A 24993-nucleotide genomic window follows, 5' to 3' on the forward strand; every position below is an offset into this window, starting at 1 on the left:
CCTCAGCGTATAAAAAGACACAAAAGTCCTTGAAAAGAGGCCAGTGTAACCACTGGAAAGGGCCAAGGGTTGTCTTTAGGTTGTGGGGAGTGTGAGGACCCACAGGTGACCTGAAAGGGGGCCCAGCCAGTGTCTGTAGGAGGAAAGAACCTGTGGATTAGAGTTAACTATTTCGCGAACACTATTGTATGATGCGTTTTGCATAGAATGTTTCATTTAACTTTGACAGCAATCCAGTGAAGTGGGTCTGATTACTTCTGTTTGGTAGACAGGAAATTGAGGTTAAGGGACTTGCCTGAGGCTTTGACAGAGCCTGGTGTACCGGGGCCCTCTCCCCTCAGGGAGGCGACCCCTGTCTGTACTAGATCGCAGGTTACTTCTCCTTTCCAGGAGCCAGGAAGCTCTGGATACCAAGAGACAGAGGTTAGTCAAAAGGTTTCCCACATCTTTCTTCCAAATCAGTACAGCCCTTAGCATCTACTTTTTCCCCCTCCTGCTTCTGTCCCTCTGGCTAGAGGCTGGGAATGTTCGATGTCCAAAAAATCATGAACCAAGAGAGGGGCCTTCAGACCCCTGGATTTCCGGGGGAGAAGGAAGATTATTTGCATCTACATCCCTATGGGAACACCAAGCTCATCCCTAAAAGGGAAGGGGAGTTGACTATTTTTATGACTTTCCCCAGGGCAGTGATTATATATCCACGGTAAATCTAGTTATAATTATATATCCACGGTAAATCTAGTTATAACTTAGTTTTACCTAATTGGGATTCAAAGGCACAGGGGTCTCCCTAATGAATGGAGACATAGGTGTCAAAAAGACAAGCAAGCCGAGTTTCTAAACACGAGGGCTTGCATTAGGGGAGCGCACACGGTGCTCGTCTTTCTTAGTGAGCTGTGTTAACCTTTCAGGAATGGGCACAGTGAGCTCGACATACCAGTGAAAAGGTCATGGGCCCCAAAGAGGGATTTTCTCCAGGATTTCCCATAAAAAATAAGGATTTGAATCTGGGAGCATCTAACTCCAAGATCCAGAAAAACCCGGACCAGGCACACCCTCGGAAGGATCTGAATTTCACTGAAGGTTGATGTCAGAGCAAGACTCTTAACATTGGCCCAGTTAATTTCATTCCTTTTCCTGCTCCAGTCAAGCCCATAATGAGGTGTGGCACCCGAAGTGAAAGTAGGCATGGGGGCCAGCAAGGCTGTGTTCTCATTTGGCATCAGATGGATCTGCCTCATCTAGGAGGGGAAACTGTCATGAAAAGCTTAAAACAGGCCTCAATGTTGGGAGACTCGTGGCCTGGATCACCATAGCCTGGTGCATTTGTAGCTCTGAGTCTCAGGCGGAGAGGGTGTAACCACTGTCATTCACAGCTCTGAGTCTCAGGTGGAGAGGGTGTAACCCGCTGTCATTCACAGCTCTGGCAGTTGTCCTGTTCTCAGCCCATGGCAGAGAGACCGCAAGGGAATGGTCAGGTGGGACAAAGGCGTATCTTCTCCCCACGGCCCTGGCGTGAGGGGTGTAATCAGAATCGTGTCTGTGGATGAGTGCTGAGGCGCCCCTGCAGATGCCGTGCAGAGGGCATCAAAGTCAGTCTGGGAGGGCACGTGTGTTGGAATCTCAGCGTGGGACCCAAACAGGCAGAACAGCAGGAGAGTAAGTTAGAAACTGCACAAGAGAACTCACAGCTTCCAGACGTGGCACTATTGCCCCAGCTGGGTATTCACAGGCTCCTAGCACACATTTGCACGGGTAAGTTGGGGCCCTGCAAAGGCCCTGGGCACAGGGTTCTCCCTGGAATACGTACATAAGACGGTGTAACCAGGGGCCACCAGGGACCTGTGGAAAGCAGGGCCCCTCCTGTGTGCCCAGCTCTGCGCTGTGAGAGGTACTCACAGCACACTTGTTTGCTCTGGATCCTCAAGTTAAGGTGAGCACTTATTTCCTCTGGAGAAGATGGCACTGACCAACGGAAGAGTCCACTAATTCCACCTTCTAACGAGTTTATTCTTTTATCACTCCCATGAAGTCTCAGGCTTCAGCTTCTCAAAGCATTGCCTTGTCACCAGTCTCCCTAAATAAGCTTAGATTGAGAAATGCCAAATGAATTGATATACAATTACCTATGAAAATAAGCCGCTTGCAAAGATAAGACCAGAGCACAGAGCTGCATTATCCCGCAGCACAGTGAAACGTCCCTTCAGGAAGAATTAAGCTGGGTGAATTTTAATAACGATTGCATCTCAAGTCGAAAACTCACCCAGGACTGGCCTCTGCTATCATCTTAGCAGGCTCATTGCTCTGTTCTATGCTTCTGCCACCAGAAGTACAAGTTGAATGAAGAGATGAATAAGTAGACATTTACCGGACACCCATTACATGCCATCTTCTTTCAAATCAGCCTGAGAGGGAAGTAGTACTGTTTTCACTTTACAGATGAGAAAATCAAGGTTCGGAAAGTTTACCCCCGGTGGATAGCAGAACCAGAATTAGAACTGAGGTCCCTTTATCTCCGCGTCATTTGTTTTTCTGCCGCGGTGTGCTATGTCTGGAAACTTACTGATCACGTACTTGGTGCTGGGCCCTAGAGCCATGTATTTTCATGTTCATCGTCTCATAAAACCCATCCTCATAGTACTCAGTGATGTAGGTATTTATTTTACAGGCGACATAAAACTGGTGTTCAAGTATATTATGGAACTTGCTCAGGGTCACACAGAGGGCAGTCTGTGCCTGCTTTAAGGGGTCTATTAATTGGAAGGGCTGGGAGGGGACTGCTGTTTCACTTTGAAAGAAATATGTCCTTTTGGACGACTGAAGCTGTAAGCCACACCAGTAGAGGTGCGCTGATAGGTAGGAGGAGAATATGTAGAAAAAGGACTGATCATGTACGAACCAGCCGCCCATCGCTAATGAGATCGTGAGTGAATTATATGCACAGAGGACAATGGCTGGCTGTGGAACACTTTTATTACCAATCAAAACATCTGGTGGGGCTTCCCTGGTGGCGCAGTGGTTGAGAATCTGCCCGCTAATGCAGGGGACACGGGTTCGAGCCCTGGTCTGGGAGGATCCCACATGCCGCGGAGCAACTAGGCCCATGAGCCACAACTACTGAGCCTGCGCGTCTGGAGCCTGTGCTCCGCAACAAGAGGGGCCCACGCACCGCGATGAAGAGTGGCCCCCACTTGCCACAACTAGAGAAAGCCCTCGCACAGAAACGAAGACCCAACACAGCAAAAATAAATAAAATTAGTTAATTAAAAACAACAACAACAACAAAACAAAAACAAAACATCTGGTGTAGAATAATAGAGGTCAAGGCTGGACTGGGCAGAGGTTTCCTTTTGCCTAGAGGCAGGAGGGAGAACAAGCCACAGAGAGGGGGTCTTGCTAAGGGCTGCACCTGAGCTGACCAGCTCTAGGGGAGTCAGAATTAGAAAAGAGAGAGAGAGGTGAACGAGCTTCCTTCCAAGAGGGAGAAGCCACTGGGCTCCTGACTCCTGTCTCTCTATGCAAGGGGGGCGTCCAAAGACAGAAAACGCTCCCGTGATTTTGAACCGAATGTGTGACAGTTGTGTATCTGAGTTCAAGTGCTGTTTATCTGTTTGCGTCGTGGCTTGAGCGCTTAACATCGTTACACACGTTGGCGTTCTTCATAACTCAGCCCCGTCCCAGCCTTTGGTTCCTATGCTGATAATGAGGTGGTGAGGAATGACAGAGGTATGCTTCTGGTTTTCTTACTTCAGGCTTGGTTTAGAGAGAGGGGCAACAGCTAAAGAAGCCTTAGATGTCATCGTCGCCTTGTTGGAAGAACATGGACAAGGCGGGAATTATTATGAAGATGCAAACTCCTACCACAGCTTCCAAAGTGCATATCTGATCGTGGACAGTGAGGAAGCCTGGGTGCTGGAGACCGTGGGGAAGTACTGGGCTGCGGAGAGAATCACAGGTGAGTGGGGTGGCCGGTGGAGAGTTTCGAGGACAGGAAAAGCTGAGGCCATGGTGCCTGGACTTAGAGAAGTCATGCTGCTGTTGCAGACCCTCTGTGCTTCATGTGTAGGCTCTGGAGTGCCTCTCCTTTCTGGGCTTCTGCTTCTGGAGAGGAACGGGGGTTTCCTGAGCCTGGAGTGAAGGATGTCACTGCTTGGGAAGCACACACCTGATATTTCATATTGACTGTTTGCCTGGGGGCAAGTCCCAATTCTTAGTTACAGAAACAAAGTCCCAGAGATTTTTCTCAACCTCAGGCACACCCGTGTGCACACACATGCACCCAGACACATGTATATTTGCATGCACGTTCCATTAATTTAAAACAATTCGTTGTCGGGAATTCCCTGGTAGTCCAGTGGTTAGGACTCCATGCTCTCACTGCCAAGGGCCCGGGTTCAATCCCTGGTCGGGGAACTAAGATCCCATAAGCCGTGCAGTGTGGCCTAAATTAATAAATAAATAAAACAATTCATTATCAGGGCTACTGTGTTTTTCTAAATGTTGGGACCTGAAAAAAACTTGAATGAAGAAGTATCATATTTTATTTTTTAAAAAAACTATGTATATATTTGAGCAGAGGGCAGTAGTGTAAACGGTTCCTTCAGGTGGAGTGAGACTAAATTGGGGAGGAGGAATCTCTGGAGCTGCACTGTTCATGAATCTTGTTAGTAGCACAGCGCCTCTTTCAAAGAACCTTTCACTTTTCTTGTGAGTAGTAAATGCTTGGGGTTTAGTTCGCCAGATCAAGTGACCGTTGCTCATTGAAAATGTGATAAAATGTGTCAGGAGTGGTCACACCTCCTGGGAAATCTTAAAAGAGAACCAAGGATCATCTGTTTCTCTCTTCAGAAACAGAATCCATTCCTCCCTATACTTAAGAGTCAAGTTGCAGGGGAGAGACGCCCTGTAAATTTCCATTTCTTGATTAAGTCTTTGTAAGTCTATTTCTAAATAACTGGGTTTTGCACTCTCTACAGAGGGAGTCAAGTGCATTTGCAATCAGCTTTCGCTCACGACTAAGATCGACGCAGAGCACCCTGAACTCAGGAGTTATGCTCAGAGTCAAGGCTGGTGGACGGGAGAGGACGAGTTCAATTTTTCTGAAGTTTTTTCTCCAGCTGATGACCATCTAGCCTGCTGTGCAGGCAAAGACAGCTTAGAAAAGCAAGAAGGTGAGTTAGTGTATCCCTTACAATTCTCCCTCTCATACCCTTTGTCTTGCAGCTATTTCAGAGACCTTGTTTGAACTTAGGTGGATGAGCAGAGAGGAAGAGTAGAGAATAGACCTTGTATATAGAGACCGACTTGTGCTAAAGTCCTTGCTGTGCAGGCAAGATGACAACTTGCATTCATTTTTACATGATGCTTTCTCATCATGGATGTTTCCTTTTCCTGTTTCTCCTTTAAATGCTGATGTCCTTATGCTTGTCTTTTCGATACTCATTCCAGCCTTGCTTATACCTCGGCATTTGTATATTTGACTTATCGTCTTCATATATTTTCCTCTCCCGTTAGCCTGCTGAGTCTTGACATCAGGGGTGTTGTCTTTTACTCATCTTAGGGTCCCCTTGTGAGGCTTGTTATAGTCCTTTGTTCCATGAACATTCGTTGAGTCAAATTGTTGAACTGAATTCCTTTCATGAACCCTGTATCTTCCACCCAGTATTGACTTAGTCAGAATCCATGTTTAGGTAAATGTGGGTGACTGGGTAGCCTGTTACTTTTACGCGTGAGTGGAAAACCCTTCCACGTAAACACAGTGGCCACATTTTATGTTTGCCATTGGTCCTTTAGAACAGGAGTTGGCACACTATAACTTGTTGGCTGTTCCCTGTTTTGTAAATACAATTTCATTAGAACACAGCCACACCCACTTATTTACCTATGGCTTACGGCTACTTCCGTGCTGCGTGGCAGAGTTGAGCAGTTGCGACAGGTAAGTTATGGCAGAGATTATAGGGCCCATAAGCTTAACATATTCCTATCTGGTTCTTTAAGAAAAAGTTGGCTGACTCAATCTAGAAGAACACTTTAGGACTTCTGCTATAGAACTTAATTAATAAATTCTGGGTAGGAAGGTAAGAAAGTATCCATTTACAATGGGAACTTTATAAAAAACTCTATAAAAGTTTTTCACTTCAAAAACCTAGCTTGGTAAAAGTATATAATACCAGTTGTAAGGTAGTCCCGCCAAAATGTCAAACGTAAATCTGATGAAGCTTCTGGATCTAGCTACTAGTTTACCAGAAATACAGAGGATGGAGGAAAATATTCAAAACACCATCTGCAAAGTCCGTCTTGTGAAGTCCAGAGTATGAGAAACTCAGGAGAAATGGCCCAACAAATAAAATGCAAAGGGGAAAAATGAGACACAGTGACTAAAAGAGTCTTAAGAGACATTATCAACCTGTTGGATCCTGGTTTAAATCAGTAAACTCATTTATGAAACCGTGAGGAAGTTTGAACCCTGGATAGTTGAAGAACAGAAGGGCTTACTGTTAATACTTTTAGGTGTGATGTGTTATGCATAGAGATTTACAAAGAGGATGCGCGTCGTGGTAGTGAAGTTTAAGGCACCTTTTCTCTATGTGATGCTCTGATTTGATCTTTGTGAACACACTGAAAAAATAGCGTTTCAGTGGATTAGAAACAGAGGGAGAAAACGTAGAACCAGGATCCTGGGTAGTAAAAGATTTGTTAGTCTGTTTATCTGAAGTCAGAGCCAATAGTCCTCATGGCTCTAAATATTCTAAATACCTCTCTGTGTATATTTCCCGCTGCAGGGAGGTCGTCCTCCAAATATAGCATTGACTCTAAGCAGCAAGATTGTACCAGAGAGCTTGCTTGGTGCGCTGCATGGATTGCATACTTTCTTATGAATATCATTCAGTCGCACACTGTACTAGTTGAGGAGTTGCCAAGCGCTGTAACACAGAGACCCCAGAGTAATGCGGCTTAAAGAAAATGGAAATTTATTTCCCTCCCATGTTACAGTCCAGACGTATACGGCCAGTCCAGGGCGGGTGGGTTATTCTGCCTCAACACGTGACTTCCTTTTGTGGTCCACTCACTGGCATCTCCCAGCCAGCAGGAAGGGAGGGATAAAAGTGAAGGGCAAACACTCCTTTTTATGGATGTAATGGGGAAGTTGCACGCATAATTTCTGCTCACCTCCCGTTGGTCAGGATCTATCACGTGACCACATCTAGCCACAAGGGAAGCTGGGAAATATAGTCCCTACTTGGGCAGTTCTGTTCCCAGCCGTAATTTCAGGGGTTCTGGTACTAAAAAGGGAAAGGACTGATGGATTTTTGTTACAGCTTGCCTCCTCTCTCTTTTCTTTACAGAAAGCATCACTGTGCAGACTATGATTGACATCTTACGGGACAAAGCCAGTGGAGTCTGTATAGACTCCGAGTCTTTCCTTACCACAGCCAGTGTAGTGTCTGTCCTGCCTCAGAACAGAAGCTCGCCATGCATTCACTACTTCACTGGGACCCCAGATCCTTCCAGGTTTGTCTGAGACACAGTCACACAGGTGGCAAGCGTGTGCTTCCCTTGAGAGCTCACCCAGTAATCACACACTGAGTTCCTGCACCTCCTGCTGTATAGCTGAGTCACGTTTTTTAGTCACCTCACCATGGCCAGTGCAGCACAAAGAGCTGTGATGAAGGGAAGTCCTTGGCTTTTGTCACATAGCGTTCATCACCATCATGGAAGCAAATTGTTTTAAATTCAACAAACATTTATTAATATATATTATGGGCCAGGCATTGTGCTGTATTTGAGGGATGCAAAGATGAATAAGACCCAGTGAGACAGAAAGATACAGGAATGCCCAAGATTGATCAAAACCACCAGTTCCTATGAGTTAGGGGACAGAATGGTCCAGAGGCAATGCACATTGAAGCCACTTCAAGTGTACTGGGCTCTTCTCTAAGACACTGTGTTTTAGGGTATTGCCTTCTGCCCACACACTTCAGCAAAGGGCTTGCACTGCACAGTGTTTAGGGACACGGCGTCTAGAATTGAATTCCACCTCTGTCACTTAGTAACTGGCGAGTCTCTTAACCTCTCCAAGCTTGTGTCTGTCCTGTACCATGGACACAATACCAGCCCCTACTGTTATATGCTTTTGGGGAGGATTAAATGAGATAATCCAAGTAAATGCATAGTAGGTTTAAGTATTATTTATTAAGACTATCTCTGATCTACCAGGTAGACAGCAGCCCTTCTCCTTGGTAACTTTCAGTCACGCACACCACAAATCATGTATCATGTCATCAGTGGCTTAGACACAACCATCCAGTGATTTCTAAATTATCAGAATCACTTAGGGGAGTTTTTGAAAAATACAGATGCCTTGACCCAAACCTATTGTATCAGAATCTTTAAGGTGGGCTTAGGAATCTATCTGGTGAGTCTGATCCTCAGCCTGGAGAGGTCTAGAAGACTGCCCATTCCAGTAGGTTCTTTGGTATTTTTCATGTGCTCCACTGGCTGAAAACCATCATCATTTGAGTGTCGGGTATCAAACCTTTGACTCTGCTACCAGGGAATCTGTAGCTGTTTGATTTCATTCCCTTTCCAGCTGAAAGTATTTACTTTCCCCGTATTGTTTCAGGAATACAAGACAATGGCAGTGTCCAGCTAGGGACTGTTTGATGACTCAGGGGAGAAGCCAAGTACCTTTCCTGACCCTTTGACCTCACTACTGCCAACATCAATAGATCTTTCTAGCAAGACCTATTAAATTCGGTATAAGCTATCCTTAGTTTTTCATTCAACAAGCACTTATTAGGCACCTGCTGTGTACCAAATCTTATGCTTGTTGGGTACTAGAGACAAAGTGTGCGCAAGATAAGAGGTGGCACGAAGGAGACAATGAAGGGGGAAACCACAGAGGAAGAACTCTTGAGCACTGGGGGTTGTAGGAAGAGAGGTGTGTTAGGTGCTAAAAGCAGGAATGACATTCTGGGTAGAGGGAACAGCATATGCAAAGGCAGAGAGGCATGAGACAGAATGGCACACATTGCAGCTGTGCATCCTCTTGTAGTTTATGTTTCCATCCCTCCTCCACCCACCCCCCCCACCCCCCACACCACCCCCGCCCAGTACACAAGCCCAACATTTGACCTCTGCTGGCCTCTGACAGCGAGCCTTGCCCCCTGGGCAGTATTCCAGGCAACCTCTCAGGACACGCCTCTGTTTGACTCCAGCTGCTTTCTCTTGATTTTATCTTCCAGTCCTGAACGCTTGGTTCCATGGCCCCACTCCCACCCCCTTTTTGATCCATCAGATCTGGGGCTTGTCTTTCCTCTCCTTGGTGTCTGACTTCCCCTTGTGGACTCTGACCTCGCTTGCTGGTGGCTTTTGTGAGCACTTCGTGCTGGCCCGCCGGGGTACATGTAGGCATTTAGAGTCTGTCTGGAACACTCTGCTGAGGTATTTAGACATTGTTCTTCAGGGAACAGGAGCCTTTGAAGGAGCAGGTTGAACTGAAGAATGACCACAGACAGCCACCCCCTTGGTTTCTGATGTCTCAGACAGCTGCTCTAACTGTGCTTAGAAGACGGGGCTTGTGATTGCCGGGATGTGAAGATAAAGCAATTCTGTTTCCTAGGGTAAAGTACACGGCCTAATATAATTCTAAAAATGAGCTGCAAAATAGCTTTCTAATATCTAAAATGGAAAATTTCAAGTAATTTTAAAAGAAAGTTATTCATGGTTAAATTAATTGAAAAGACCTTAAAGGCTATTAAGGGCTTCCCGGAAGACATTCATTTTTATCTTCTCTGGTTAAATGAGCTACATTTCCTACTGTGACTATAGAACTGTCATAGATTTTTTTCCACCTATTCAGCATTTCAATGTTTCTCTGTAATTGGGCATTCCCGACATTTTGTGTCTTGTCATCAGGAAGCGTAATTACCTACTCTTGGGCTTTTAGGTAATAAAATTAGGGAAATTTTAACCAGCTTCTGCTAATGCTAGAAACATTAGAGAGATGTTTGCAAGAAATAGTTTCAGAGCAGTGGACTTGCAAAAGATTATGATCAGAGAAGACGATATCATTTATCTTCCTAATTAATGTTAGAAACCAAAGGACATCATCTTACTATCGGTCTGTCTGCTTCAGAACTTCTTGACTCTTTGCTCATTGCATCAATTATAGATCCTTTTCTTGATATAGCCTGGTTCTCACATTCCCTTTTTTTCTTCCTCCTTCCCTCCCTTCTCTCCTCCCTTCCTCCTAATATGTACCAGGTACTATGTAAGTTTGCGAGTTGGAAGCAGCTGCAGAAGTCAGTTTGAGAGTGGGTGGGAGATGCCAAAGACCTTTAATTAATTTTATAGAGCAGGCACATTCCATCACTTTAGTATTCTGTTGAGTCAGCTGGTGCCTTGGTCATCCATATAGGGACACTCATTGGCTTTAGTGCACCGGTTCTGACCTTGGGAGGCCATTTCCTATGTGGAAGCAGTACTTGTTAAAGCTCATCGATATGAAGAATTGGAGAGGGAAAGAGCAGAGAGGTAGCTTCGCATTTGGAGGCAGTGTAAAATTCCGAGTCTCGTGTGTGCTGGAGCCTACGGAAGCTGATGATGTCATCTCTTCCCAACCATGTGTTCAGTGACATCACATCGGTAGCTTGAAATGGGCCCCAGTGGGCGTGTTTACACCTTGGCAATCGGCAGACATCATGAATTAGGGCTTGTTATTTTCACCACTGAGAGGCCCCCGCATCTGAGAAAACACACAAACACTCAAGATAAAGGATGGATAAACCAAGAGGGGGAAAGTGTTAAAAATTTTCCATTTTAAATATTAGAAGGCTATTTCCCCACCCATTTCTTTAATTGTATTAGGCCGTGTACTTTAGCCTGGTAAACAGAAAATAGGGAGGAAGTTCTAGGAAAAAGGGGGTGTTTGACCCACTTTAGTGGCAGGGAATGGGGACATGCAAGGGACATGGTGTGTGTGTGTGTGTGTGTTTTCTTCGTCTTCTCCCAGGTACTAGGCTCGAGAGGCTACGTTGCGTCAGCTGAGACTGTCTTGTCTGGTTAATTCAAATGTTAGTGACAAGGGGAACCTTTTCATTATTGGAGATGATGTCATGGGCTGTAGACACCGTAGTTTACTATGTAAATACAGTGTGGGGCACAGCCTGCACAGACAGACACAGAGCCGAGGGCCTTGCATAAAATAGCACTGCCTCTGATTTCATCCCCAATTCTCCCAACACTGTCTTTTTCCTCTCTCCTACCCCACGGTTTTGACTTTCCGAAGAGTATCTGGATACTCCCAGAGTATCTGGATCCAGCCCTCAGGGTGTCCCATGCTCCAAAAGTACTAGTTCTCTTTCCCTCTAAATGAAAACACCCTTCGTGGGTAAGTTCTGCTCTCCACCAGATGTGGCTTTGACTATATGATTAAAGTGACTCACGGTCAAGCTGGGATGACCCATGGATGAACCATTCAGAGGGACACCTGCAGTTGAGAGAAACTGGTTCTTCCAGGCCCTTTTCAGATTGGTTCAAAGTTTAGCAAATTCATCCAAGCAGGAGCCTTTGTGCTGCTGTTTTCTGCGCCAGCGGATCTGCCGGCGACTCCAGCGCACAGGATAAGCCCAGCTTCATTGCTCGGGGAGTTTCTGCATCTTCAGTGTGAACAGAGCCATGTTTGAAGTCAGAAATGTGAGCTGGCCACTGATACTTAAATTCCAAATGCCAAAGCACAAAAATATTTTGCTTTTCTGCGGTAGCATAATGCGTATATATATATATATATATATATATATATATATATATATATATATATTAGAAATCTGCAGAAGGGATGTATAAGGGTGAGTGGTCATGGGGGAAAATGACTTTAGATTTAGAAGATCTGAATTTACTTCTCCATCTAGCACGTATTAGGAGTGTGCCTGTGGACAAAGCACTTAGCTTCTGTGAGCCTCAGTCATCTCATCTGTGAAATGGTCCAGAAGTTTTTGCCCTGCCTTGTTCACTGCTGCAGGGGTCCCCAACCAACCCCTGGTCTGCAGCCTGTTAGGAACCGGGCCGCACAGCAGGAGGTGAGCGGCCGGCGAGCGAGCGAAGCTTCATCTGTATTTACAGCTGCTCCCCAGCCCTCACATTACCGCCTGAGCCATCACCCCACACCCCGCCGTCCGTGGAAAAACTGTCTTCCACGAAGCCAGTCCCTGGTGCCAAAAAGGTTGGGGACTGCTGCCCTGCTGTATCCCTAGTACTTAGACTAGTATCTGGATCTCAGCATTACACACATATTGAATGAATGAATGAATGAAATTCCATGAGAATTGAATGAAAGCACTTTGAAAATTATGATATATTGTAAAATGTTAGAGACTTTCATGATGATTTTGTCTTCCTTCCAAAGGAAGAAACAGATGAGAGGAAAACAGATTTTTTACACTGGCTTGGTGCATCCATCTCAAGATTTTAGAAAGAAACAGGGGACGGAGACGGCAGAGATGCCTCCAGTGAAGTGCCTTTCTTGGCTGTGGCTCAGTGTCACCCAGGACTAAAATCCTGCAGACTCTGAGACACACCTTGCAAGCCCGTGCTGGCTTCGTGTCGTCGGACTGTGCGCCGCGGCCCTTTGCTTTGTCTCAGAGCTGACGGGTTCAGTGGTGGGGTTCCCTTTCATGTTGCTCATGTTGCTCATGGCTTTCTTTGTTTAATTGTCCTGCTCGAGGGTCCCCTTAGCGTAGCTCAGCTACCTTTAAACTTCCTCATTAACCAGCTACTGGGCTGACCTTTGCTGGTGGAAGCACTTCCCCTTTTGGGCCTACCATCCTGTATTTGTGTCACACCACACCGTGGAGGGGCTGGGTGACCAGGGCTTTTCTGAAGCTCAGTCTGTGAGGCAGCTCTGAGGGTGGGGCAGAACCAGCTTCCAGAGCTCCCTCAGCTGTGTCCCGCCTGCATCCGAGCCACCCACGGGCTCCTCTGGGGGTTCTCCACATGGCTGATGAAGTGGGCACCGCCCTGGCTGGGTGGGCCTGGAGAGGTGGTCGCGACCCAGAGGGCGGTTCAGCTTTGCTGCTGGCTGGGCGTGCGGCCTTGGCAAGTCGTTTCCTCTTTCTGGGCCATTAATTAGCATACATTTACTCAAGTGGCATTTAAGAAGCTACCATCTGAGGTTCAGTGTGGGAAGATGTCAGAGTATCTTCTCACCTATTTGGACTTTTAATGAGATTTTCTGTAAGGATTGGCAGGAGATAAGAACATTTGGAAACTGCTGAGTTATCCACGTTGCCCTTTTCTGGATATGTAGACAGAAATTATCAGGACTGAGTTATAGATAATTCCCACACCCTGGTATATTAGTAGTATTGCAGTTTCTTATTGGCAGTAATCTTATTTATTCAATCTCAAAAAAACCTTTAACCGCCAGACACATCTATGGTTCATGTTTTTAGCAGCTGAGGTTGCTGACTTCCTTATACACTTTGGAAAAAAACTCTTGGAGAGGTTTGGCTGCCTTAGAATATTATGGGAACCTCGTCATATTACTTATTTACTTTTAAAGTTAAAATGGATGGATGGGAGGGTTAAACATATGGTCCCTCCTGTCTTAGAAAGGCTACCAGACACTCTCACTGATGTTAAAATGAGCGTGGACTGGTTTGAAGTTCCATCACATAGAGGGTTCTGATTTTTACTCTGCTATTATCCTGTATATTGGGTGCAGAAGACCATGATTGTTCTTAGCACGAACTTCTTGAAGACACAAGTGCACAGGCCACATGACATAGAAAGAGAAATAACACAATAGCTTTAGAAGTTGAAAGGGACCGTAGAGATTGTTTCAGTCCAGTGAGAGACAGAGAGGGAAAATGACGAGCCCCATAGTTGGTCAAAGGTGACAAGGGGACACACACCCCCATTCTGAGTCCCAGCCCAGTTCCCTGCCCCACTGTCACGAGGCAGGCAGACCTGGATGGTCGCTCAGCAAGACTAGCGCCATCCTTCTCCCTCACAGGGCTGGTGTCGGGACGGTTCTGAGCCGCATGGTAAGAAAAGCACTGAGGTTCCAGAAACTGAGTGACAGATTTCCCAATGAAAACATCACTCCCACATGGCCTTTTGAAGGGTAGAGAAAAGAGGTGCAGTGCGGGGGATTGTATGGGGTAGCATCACACGAGTGAACATCATCTGTGGCCTGGGGGTGGTGTAATATGGGAGAACCCCTGTCCCAAGGAATCTCCTCAGCAGCCCGGGCTCAGCAGCTCTGCTGGACACTGCAGTTTCCCTGGCTTGCCATGGCTAAGCCCGCACCCACCCCGCCTCCAAGGCCAAGAGCAGGGGATCCCCCCGCTCTGACCCTTTCTGCCTAGCACTGGGCCTGGGGAGGAGGTGTGAACTGTGCAGGTTCTGGGGTGCTTGGCAGGAGCCCGGGGCCCAGTGTCCCTCAGGGGCTCTCAGCTCAGGCCAAGGAAGCTGCAGGTCACATCTGCCGGAACACGGTGTGTGTTGTGTGCACTGCCTTTTCAGGAAACCCCGAGTGCTGTCGGGCCCTGAAGGAGAGGACACTTGCCCGCTGTGAGGCTGCTGTGTTGTCAGAGACCAGAGGGGCACAGAAGCAGTTAGTTCTGGATGTCTCTATGCCGGACTCCGCCCTCTTCCACCTCTTTCCCTCCCTCCCTCCCTCTCTCCTCTCTCCCTCCCCATCCATTACCGCCTGCCAGTGAACCCTCAAACTGCCCTTTTGCAGAGTCAACCAAATGACCAATTGGAGAATTCAACTTCATGTAATCAAAATTCTTCAGACGCTTTAAAATTGTGCATTAATTCCTTTCGCTTTCAACAGTCACCCATTCAGCGTTCAGGAGAAGGGAAGAGGAGTGAGGTATTTTCAGGAGGCCGTAGGAAGTGGCAATGTGTGTTCCCCCTGTATGAGGTAGCTCCCCTGCATCCTGGGGAGGGAAGTTCCTTGGGAGGACTTGACCTTGTGGAATTAGGTCCCTCCCACACACCCATGCCTTGTGCTTCACGGTGGATGGGCCCAGCCTCCTGCGTTTGCATCACCTGCAGAACACAGCACTTATCCTTAACCTGTACCACCCACTTCGCCAGCTTTGGGAGCAACTGCTTTCAATATTCAAATTAAATTAGGATGAGCCCCATCTTTCATGCTGTGATCAGGGTCTTCTTCACCTGAGCCCTTTTCCCTTGACCGCCTCAGGGAACGAACTCAAGAGGCCACTGCTCGTTACTGTGGTCTCTGGTCATTCTCCTCAGACTTGGATGTCATCAGTCCCCTGGGGACCTTAACAAGCAGGTTCCATTCAGCAGGATGGGGGTGGGGGGTGGGGGGTGGGGTGGGGGATGGGGCCTGAGGGTGATGCTGACTCTCAAGTCCAGGGACACAGTTTGGGTACAAAGGTCATGGGTTTCCAGTTCTTTGCAGATTGTGGCATAGTGAAAATGTTTGTGTGACACAGTGGCAAGGCTGCTCTGGCCGCCTCAAGTCCAGGCATCTCGGGGCTGAGGGAATCAACCTCCCAGCTCACTTCTCACCCACTGGAGGCACCAGTTAAGAGGAGAGGAAACAACCCGAACCTGAGCCGTACACACAGGGTGCGGGTGTGTGTCTCATTCTCTCCAACTGTTATTGCAGGTGCCCGTGTGGTGTGATTGAAAACAGGCCACCCTCGGGGCCCAGAGGTGCCTGTGCTCTGCCAGGAGGACTGCTTTGATCCAGCCGTGTTCTTTCTGGGTGCAGAGCAGGGAGAGTGAGGCTCTCTCCCTCTAGTGTTACTGTCAGCTGTGGTCACCACAGACCCCGTTGGCCTGGGATCCCAAGATGCAGTTTCTTAGACACATGGCTGTTTTGGGGTGTGTGCGCATCTGGGGGGATGTGTTGAAATGTCCCCAGGTATGCACAGGTGCGCGCACACACACACACACACACACACACACACACACACACACAGAATCATGTCCCCTAAGACATCCCTCGTGCCAGAAGAGCTGAATCAAAGAGTTCTTGCGTTAGCCACCTACTATCCCCTCAGCCTCACTCTCACACAACCAGACTTCTGTCCTCTGTGCTGTGCCCTCTCTGGGGCCCCGGGATTCTTTCTTTGTCATCTATCTTAATCTGTCCCACCTTGAGTCTGTCAGAGATATTCCAAACATTTTCAAATAAGGTAGAACCTAAAAAAAAAGGTTGAGGTCTCAGACCCTGCCTTTCCAGGAGGCCCCTTTCCACAGAGCACGGTGGAGATAGACCAGCTCTGATCCGTGGCCCATTGCACCCTTTCCTCAGAACACTGTGTCTATCTTCCTCCTTCCATGTGACTGAAAGGGGCTCCTAAATCGCCTTCCCAGAACAAAGCCAGTCTGTTTTGATGTCTCCTCGCTGCAAATAGAAGAATTTGCAGCTTATAAACAGCAGTTAGTGCTACTAAAATAGTTACTAAGATATGCAGTTGGGTCTCTCCCTGCAGGCACCCGCCTGCCACCGTGAGCTGGCCCAGGAGATGTTTGCTGAAGGAGAGGGCAGCCTCTGGTGTCCTCAAGCCCCAGGCTCGGTTTGGCTGAAGTACCTCTCCTTTCTCTCCAGGTCCATATTCAAGCCTTTCATCTTTGTCGACGATGTAAAACTCGTCCCCAAAGCACAGTCTCCCTGTTTCGGAGGCGATGACCCTGCCAGAAAGGAGCCTCGGTTCCAGGAGAAGCCAGACCGCCGCCACGAGCTATACAAGGCCCATGAGTGGGCCCGGGCGGTCCTGGAGAGTGACGAGGTGAGCCTGGCTGTGAGCCCCGGGTGCGGGCGGGGTCCCTAGCAAGGAGGCAGGACAGCAGTGAACAAGCTCGTCATCTTCCTCCTCTCCAGCAAGTCTGCTTCCAGAAACCCAGGCTCCCGGGGCCCCTGCTAGAATGCTGGTGGTAATTGTTCCTCCCAGCCTCTTGCAACCCAGTGAAACCAAGCCTCTGCTTTATCTGATGTTATTCTAGAACTCAGTGGGCTAAGCATCTCCCTCTTTTACTTACTGTTCACCTGCAAATAACAGAAACGTGCAGTACTAGTCAGGAGAACTGCTTTTCTGTTGTCGAAAATTCTTTGTGTACTTTGAGGGGTAAAGATGTGTACGTAACGGAGCACTTTAAAGATGCCATCGTGTTGTTTTTTAACAAAGCTCTGGAGACGGTTGGTGGTGATGGTTGCACAGCAATGTGAATGTCTTTATGCCACTGAACTGTACACTTCAAAATGGTTAAAATGGTAAATTTTGTTATGTATATTTTTTCATACAAAAAAGGTTTTTTTTTTTTTAAGTTTCTAGCTTTAAAATAGCTGTTCTTCAAAGTGCAGCCCTCCCTCCTCCACCCAAAGTTCTGATTAATAAAGTTACAAGACATCAATTCAAACAAGGCAAACACTCAGTATACGCCCACAGCAACCCTTAGTGGTGGACTTTCATATAAAATCCAAGCCTCTATTTTGCTGAAGGGAGAAGCAAGGAACCTGGTTGTTAGATGCTCATCTGCTTCCCAAGCATTTATTTAACAACTTGTAAGGGTCCAGTTTGTCCTGAAGAAAGTAACATCTTACAGGTAAATTGGTGCGTGCCTTTTGCGTGGACTGGGTGAGCTTATTTTCTTACATCCAGCACGGTGGGCTCTCTAAAAAGGGTGGCAAGAAAGGACAGCGGTAAATCCAAGTGAATTCAGAAAGTATCTCTGAGAAGGGTAGTCTCACTATTTATAGAACTTGCTCTCGTGTGCCCCAGAAATGACCATTCTGACGTGTAAAAGTCGCAGTTCTTTGACATCTGCCCTCCCTGCCAGACATTTCCCTGGAACCATGAATGCTACCGCTGCATTTCACAGAGTTCTGTCCGGGGCTGCCCTCCCTACCTGTTGATAGTGCGTGTTTTCTAGGTGGATCACAGTAAGCCCGAGCAGGGGGAACATGTCACTCCCTGGTGCACAGTTTTGTGTATGTTTGGCAAACGAAGGCAGGGGCAGAAAGGGCCGTGTGTTCTGAAGTATCCTACACAAAATTTCAAAGAGATGAGACCGATGAGGCTGGGTGGACTTTGAAATTTAGCAATGACCGTTGGTTTGAGTTAAGGCAGCACTAGGAAGTGGTCGATGGGTGGTGACAGCGGCTTCTCTGTTCTGGGACTAATTGGGCAAGTAAAAGCTTCTCATTGTCATCCACTGTATGTAAATGAGTGACTGCCACTTGGAAGAAGAGATGTCACCCCCTCAGAAAAAAAAGTAAATCGGGGATAGACATGCCATGTGATTATTCATTGATCCATTTATGCTTTCAAGAGACATTATTGGGAGTGCCTTCTCTGTCCCAGGCAGGAGGATAGAGATAAGCCCGGGTCTCCCTCCCTGGGAGATCGTGGTCTAATGGGGGACACAGGTAAGTAGACAGACCATCGCAAGACAGAAAGAGAACAACCGTGGCAGAAGGAAAGGCTTTGGATGGGGGTAGCCTAGAGGAAAGGCATTCACGGAAGCCTGAAGGTGGGCGCAAGCTGACCGAGTGTTGAGGGGAGCAGGGTTGCCTGTGCTGTGGCGAGAAAGTATCACGGGCTGGAGGAATGCAGCTAATTCGGTCCGGCTGAAGAGCAAGGAGGTGCGGGAGGCGTGGCAAAGGCGAGGCAGGCTGGAGCCTCAAAGGGCCTTTCCCAACGTCACTCAGCACTCTGGATTTTTATCCTGAAGGCAAGAACTCCAAGCAGAGCAGTGACATCACCACACCTGCATTTTAGAACCATCCCCGTGGCAGTCCCGTGGGGAGCAGATTGAATGGGGTGGGGGGCAGGCCCTCCGGGGGTCTTTCAGTGTCCATTGTAATGACCCCCGCTGTTTTTGTCCTTCTAAGGAGCAAGGTCAAAAGCTGAGGAAGACGATGCTGGAACTAGAGAAGCAAGGCCTGGAAGCCATGGAGGAAATCCTGACCAGCAATGACCCCCTGGACCCCACCGAAGTGGGAGATCTCTTCTATGACTGTGTTGACACGGAGATTAAGTTCTTTAAGTGAAGTAAGCATTCCCTTTCCCCTTCTTATTTAAAATTTCCCACCTTACTAAATTACCAGCAAAACAAGCCGCTCTCCTGTCCGAGTAAAATGAGAAAGTTCAGATGTGTTAACGCCACACTGTTCCCTAGTGTTCTGCCTAGGATCTCACAACGCCCCCTTCTTCTGCAACATAGATCCCCTCCTTCTGCAGTGTAAACATGTATCCCATTTGCCTGTTGTGCGATTGTATGACTGATCGTGGATTTTAAGCTGCTCTTATTGTGTTTCAGTGACAATGGACACGTTAGCCTTTTCATGGGAGGACTAGAGTCCATCAAGCCTTGAAAGACAGGCTCCACTGCGCCGAGTTTGAGGGGAAGGCAAAATCTTTTGAAGTCTTACTCTTTCTCTCAGTAGTGGTTTCTTTCTGGTTAACAAAAGGCATTTCTTTGGCCCAGGGCTCTTGTGTGTGTGCTCAAGGGAGGCATCCTGGCCTGGCCTCCCTTCTGCTGAGCGCAGGCCTGTAATGCAGAATGTCTCCAGCTGTGTCTTCTGAGAGACGAAACAAGCGGGAAGGAATAAAGGGGGCTCCTCTCCAGGCCCAGCTCCATCCCGATTCCTGTGATCTGACAGAACCTGTGCACTGCTCTCGTGTGCGGTGGACCCGCAGACAGCTTCCACGTGCCGTGCGAGCTGGAAGCTGCCCACTGTAGAGATTCAGAGGCGGCTGTGCGCGACGACCCTGGATCGCGGCGCGGCTCTCCCATGAGGCACGGGGCTCTCCCTGCATGGCCGCTCACGTGCCGCACGGATGTGCGTGTGTCTAGAAATGATTCTGGGCCTGGTTACCGCCGTCTAGTTTAGGATTAATTAAATGGCCCTGTGGCAGAAGTTCCACCCCACGAAGCGGCAAATTTCTCAGCTAATGAGGGAAAGAAAGGAGAAATTCTTGGCTGTTTAGATCACAGTTGAAGTAGCTGGAATCTGAGCAGCTACTCCATTATCTCAGCAGACTTTAATTAAACTGATTTGTTTCCCATGTGTGGGCACATGAAGGATCTGACTTACCAGCAGAGCCCAGGAAAGCACGTGAGGGAGACCAGATGGGCCCAGCACGGGGAAGACAGAGGGCAGGAAGGGGACAGATGGATGGAGCAGCATTTGGCTCCACGGTGACAGTCCCACCCCCGCCCTTCCTACCCAGCCTGTTATATCCCCCAAAGCTGTGGAGGAAGCACTTGGCTTTCCCTAGGCCTTCCCTTTATTCCTCTCGCCCTGCATGGCCCATTAGCTGCCTTCAGACGGGTAGCTGAAGTGGGCAGGTGCTGGTGGGGGCGGCGGGGGGGGGCTTACTTCTAGCCACTGAAACTCTCCACCACTCTTAACACGGAAGGGGGCAGAGGTGCTGAGGAGAAGTGTGTGTGTTAATGCCGCAGTGGGAGGGAGGACGGCGGCTTCATTATGCAGCCTCACCTGTACCATGTGGGCCTAATCACCTTCATCACCGACAGGCCTTTCCAAATGGAAATACTGTGAGTGTCAGTAGTCTTGGAAGTGACTTCAAGTTAGTGACTCCTTGTCAGCTGCAGTGTATCATATGCCGTGAGAGCTGGAAGGGGCTTGGGCCCCATACACAGACGTGGACCCTGAGGGTCACAGGTTTTACTGGAACAAATCCTTTTTTCTACCAACTCCCCTGTAAGGGTGTACGCATAAGAGCACCGTGAGCTTTCTGCCCAGCAGTTTTGCAAATTCTGTATGTACAGTCACTGACTACAAGTGGTGAAAGATGGGAGGAATATTTGTGCTGACAAAGTTAACAGCAGCTGTTCACGGTGAGTTTTGTCGGGGTTTGGCCTGGGCTCTCACTGTGGGCGAACTTAGGGTGTCCTCTTAGGTGGCGCAGCCACTGTGAGAGCGTCTGTCTACAGCTGCTGAGTGGGGAAGGGTGAGGCTTGGGGGTGACATATGTACCTCATCCCCTCCCAAGCCCACCTGCTGAGTGGTTATTTAAAACAAGATAGTAAAAAAAAAAAAAAAATAAAAGGGCTTCCCTGGTGGCACAGCTGTTGGGAGTCCGCCTGCCGATGCAGGGGACGCGGGTTCGTGCCCCGGTCTGGGAGGATCCCACATGCCGCAGAGCGGCTCGGCCCGTGAGCCATGGCCGCTGGGCCTGTGCGTCCGGAGCCTGTGCTCCGCAATGGGAGAGGCCACAACAGTGAGAGGCCCACATACTGCAAAAAAAAAAAAAAAAAACAAGATAGTGCAGAAAGCCACTCTAAAATTTCACCATGTGGAATCCTCTCCCCCTATTATGGAAACATTTCATCAGACCTGGCATGTCTGAGATACCCAGGGTGATTAGGGGTTTGACCAAAAGAAGTCTAGTGAGAATAAATTACACCAGAGGCCTGCTTTCATTATTATGGGCCAAGCAAAGGTCACGGATAACCCAGCCAGACTTATGCTATTACTCAGCCATTGTGTAGTGGGAAACATAATGGCCACTTCTGTTAGGGACATTGACCTTATTCCAGCAGCCCAAAGAACGGCCAGCTCTGAGAGATGTCTTGGCTGACGCTATACATCACGATTGTGATGCCACTGTCTTACCACTAGAGGGTGTGGCAGTCCTTTCGTGGCAGAAGTTAAAAGGGGCTGGGATGCTTCCATCAGGCTGTACAGAGATGTTCTATGTACAGTTAAAACCCGAGTAATAGCGGTGGAGAGATTCTTTGTGCATTGGGATGCGAGGGGAAAGACAAGAAGAGAGCAAAGAGCCTGCTGATGTGGCTATACTCACTTCTAGTGACATATTAACAGCTTGAAACATGTAGTTGGATTTTGAGTATGCCATTGCTGGGGGGGATGTTTGTTTTTAAATGCTCCTAACAGACTCAGCTTTTGAAAAGTGCTTATCATTACATGGACGATTTCTTGACCAGGGATTGCTTTTCTAAAGGTAGTATGGGGAAAATGAATATTCAAGATGAACTATGGAAATAATGTTTAAAGGTTGGCGTGTAAATAGCTTCCTAAAATACCATTTGTGTATCCATCAAGACCTGGGGGAGGGGGAGGGGGCTGTGTATGCCTTGTGCAGAAAGAAGACGTGGCCGTGAAGGACAGAGTCTCTCCCCTATCCCCGCGCCCCATAATCAAACACAAGCTAGTTAGTCTTGGCTAGTAGCTGGGATTTACCACTCATACTCTGAGGAGGGGCAGAAGCTCCAATAAAAGTAAATTAGCAAAGCAGAAGTAGTACTCTTTCATCCTTGGAGGTGGTTTGGAATTTTAGGTAGAATAAGGATATACTTGAAATTATGGTAATTCTTTAGTGCCCAATAACATAAGACAGTGTTACTGTTAGAAAGAGTCTTTCTTATAAGCTGTCTAATAGAGAAGGTGTATGCCTATTAGATATTAGCAGTGAAGTTCCTTCACTATTGGGTGGATTATTAGGTATAAAAAATAATTATCAACCAGGCAAAGTACTTTGATTCCTGATGTCATCCCACATGGGTCCAGGTGTTACACAGCTCTGCCCAGCCCAGCAGGAAAGCCAGGTGGGACCAGTGTGTCTGTTATGAATGCGCTAACTGCATTCTTGACTGAGGAACAGTCAAGTCATTTCTGGGGAAGGTCTTCAGCTGAGCTCTCAGCTTTTGGGAGGAAGGAGGGAGGGGAACCCACTGAGCTGGCCTTCTCGTGTGGAGGGGGAGGGGCGGCAGGTCACGTGCACCAGCTGACCCAGCAGTGCCTGTGCTTCCCTGTAGCCCTGGCATTTCATTCCATAGGGTCCTAGGTCCCAACTTCCCCTCCTATGGTTTGTGTCAAATGTGCTTTACCTGATTGAATCCAAACATCCCGAGATGTCACATGCTGATTTCTCGTGGGGATGAATACGTACATGTTTGCAGTCATGTTGTGAGAAGTCAGATGTGTGAGCTGGAAAACGCTAGGGGCAGGGAATAATAAAAAGGAAAACCTTTCTGCTTCCTGCAGTGGGAACTGACCGTGTGGTCTTAATAGCCTTTTGTACACATATCTACAAACCGGATAACTTCCCCAACCAGTGCTTGCCCTTGGAATTGTCTCTAAATACATCAAGCATACAATAAAAAAATACTGAAATTAATGTCTCTTGGCCTCTTCTATCTTGTGTTTCATTAATAGATGTGGGCATTGGCCACAACATAGAAAATGTATGAAGGGGGATATATTTTATGACTGGAATCTTCGGAAGACCAAACCGTTCAGCGTTTTCTCCATTTATCCATTCTGTGGATAAATTCACTCTTTAAAAATAAACACAAAACCATGATATACCACCTCACACCCATCCGGATGGTTACTATAAAAAAAAAAACAAAATAAGTGTTGGTGAGGATATGGAGAATTTGTAACCCTTGTGCACTGTTGATGGGAATATAAAATGGCGCAGCTGATATGGAAAACAGTGTGGAGGTTCCTCAAAGAATTAAAACTAGAATTAGCACATAAGCCAGCAATTCTACTTTTGAGTATATACCCAGAAGAACTGAAGGCAGAGTCTCAGATATTTTTACACCCATGTTCATACCAGCATTATTTACAATAAGCGAAAGGTGGAAGCAAGCCAAGTCTCCGTCAGTGAATGAATGGATAAACAAAATGTAGTATATCCAAGCAACGGAATATACAGCCTTAAAATGGAAGGAAGTTCTGACACATGCTACAACATAAGTGAACCTTGAGGACATTATGCTAAGTGAAATAAACCACTCTCAAAAAGTCAAATATTATTCGATTCCACTTTTTTTTTTTTTTTTTTTTTTTTTATGCGTTACGCGGGCCTCTCACTGTTGTGGCCTCTCCCGTTGCGGAGGACAGGCTCCGGACGCGCAGGCTCAGCGGCCATGGCTCACGGGCCCAGCCGCTCCGCGGCATGTGGGATCTTCCCAGACCGGGGCACGAACCCGTGTCCCCTGCATCGGCAGGCGGACTCTCAACCACTGCGCCACCAGGGAAGCCCCTCGATTCCACTTTTATGGGGTACCCAGAGAGTAGTCAGTCTCATAGAGGCAGAAAGTAGAATGGTGGTTGCCAGGGGCTAGGGGGGAAGGGGAATGGGGAGTTACTGTTTAAGGGGTACAGAGTTTAAGTTTTGCAAGATGATAAAAGAGTTCTGGAGACTGGTGACACAACACTGTGAACGTACTTAACACGACTGATCTGTACCCTTAAAAATGGTAAATTTTATGTTTATTTTACCAAATTTTAAAAAAATCATCAGAATGGCTGGTGCCATCTATGCCGAGCATCTTTATTTTAAAGCCATAGAAGCTCCACTAGAGGAAAGGGTGCCACTTAAGAAAAAAGCCAGCTCTTCCCACTCTTGTGACCTAGAAAGGCCAGATTGCTTCCATGATTTTGTCTCCACGTGACAGGCAAAATGCAAGTGAATGTCTTGTTCATGAAAATAGGACTTAGATACCAGCAACGTGACCTGTGTCAAGGTCAGAGTAGATGATGGCCCCATTTACATGACAAGGAACTGCTGACTCTTTAAACTTTTTTCTCAGCTCTTTTTTTCACAAACTGTAAACTCCTGCAAAGCTCCAAGGTAACACAGCATGTATCTGTTTGCTAGGGCTGCCATTACAAAGGACCACAAACTGGATTGCTTAAACAACAGGGATTTATTATCTCACAGTCCCGGAGGCTAGAAGTCCAAGATCAAGGTGTTGGCAGGGTTGGTTCCTCCTGAGGGCTGTGAGGGAGATTCTGTCCCACCTAGCTTCTGGTGGTTTGCTGGCAATCGTCAGCATTTCTTGGCTTGCAGAAGCATCACCCTAATCTCTCTTTTCATCTTCATATAGCATCCTCCCTGTGTCTGTGTCCAAACTTCCCCTTTTTATAAGGACACCAGTCATACAGGGTGGATTAGGGGTCCACCCTACTTCAGTAGGACCTCATCTTAACTTACATCT

The 24993-nt window shown here is 47.5% G+C and overlaps 1 protein-coding gene across 4 annotated transcripts in view; it reads left to right on the top strand.

The window, feature by feature from the left end:
* SCRN1 (secernin 1) overlaps positions 1–23159 on the top strand; it is a 57448-nt gene extending 34289 nt beyond the window's left edge. Inside the window, exons 4-9 of one of the 4 annotated variants that reach the window (XM_032643404.1) lie at positions 3753–3955; positions 4977–5171; positions 7347–7512; positions 16601–16781; positions 18884–20825; positions 20953–23159. In XM_032643404.1, coding sequence (XP_032499295.1) covers positions 3753–3955; positions 4977–5171; positions 7347–7512; positions 16601–16781; positions 18884–19042 — 904 coding nt within the window. In that variant the 3' untranslated portion in view covers positions 19043–20825; positions 20953–23159. Of the gene's footprint in view, positions 1–3752; positions 3956–4976; positions 5172–7346; positions 7513–16600; positions 16782–17177; positions 17264–18883 lie in introns of all 4 variants that reach the window. The other 3 variants (XM_032643403.1, XM_032643405.1, XM_032643406.1) reach the window with 3 other exon arrangements.
* Positions 23160–24993: the final 1834 nt, after the last annotated feature.

Source organism: Phocoena sinus, chromosome 9, assembly GCF_008692025.1.
Source record: "Phocoena sinus isolate mPhoSin1 chromosome 9, mPhoSin1.pri, whole genome shotgun sequence".
Classification (NCBI taxonomy): domain Eukaryota; kingdom Metazoa; phylum Chordata; class Mammalia; order Artiodactyla; family Phocoenidae; genus Phocoena; species Phocoena sinus.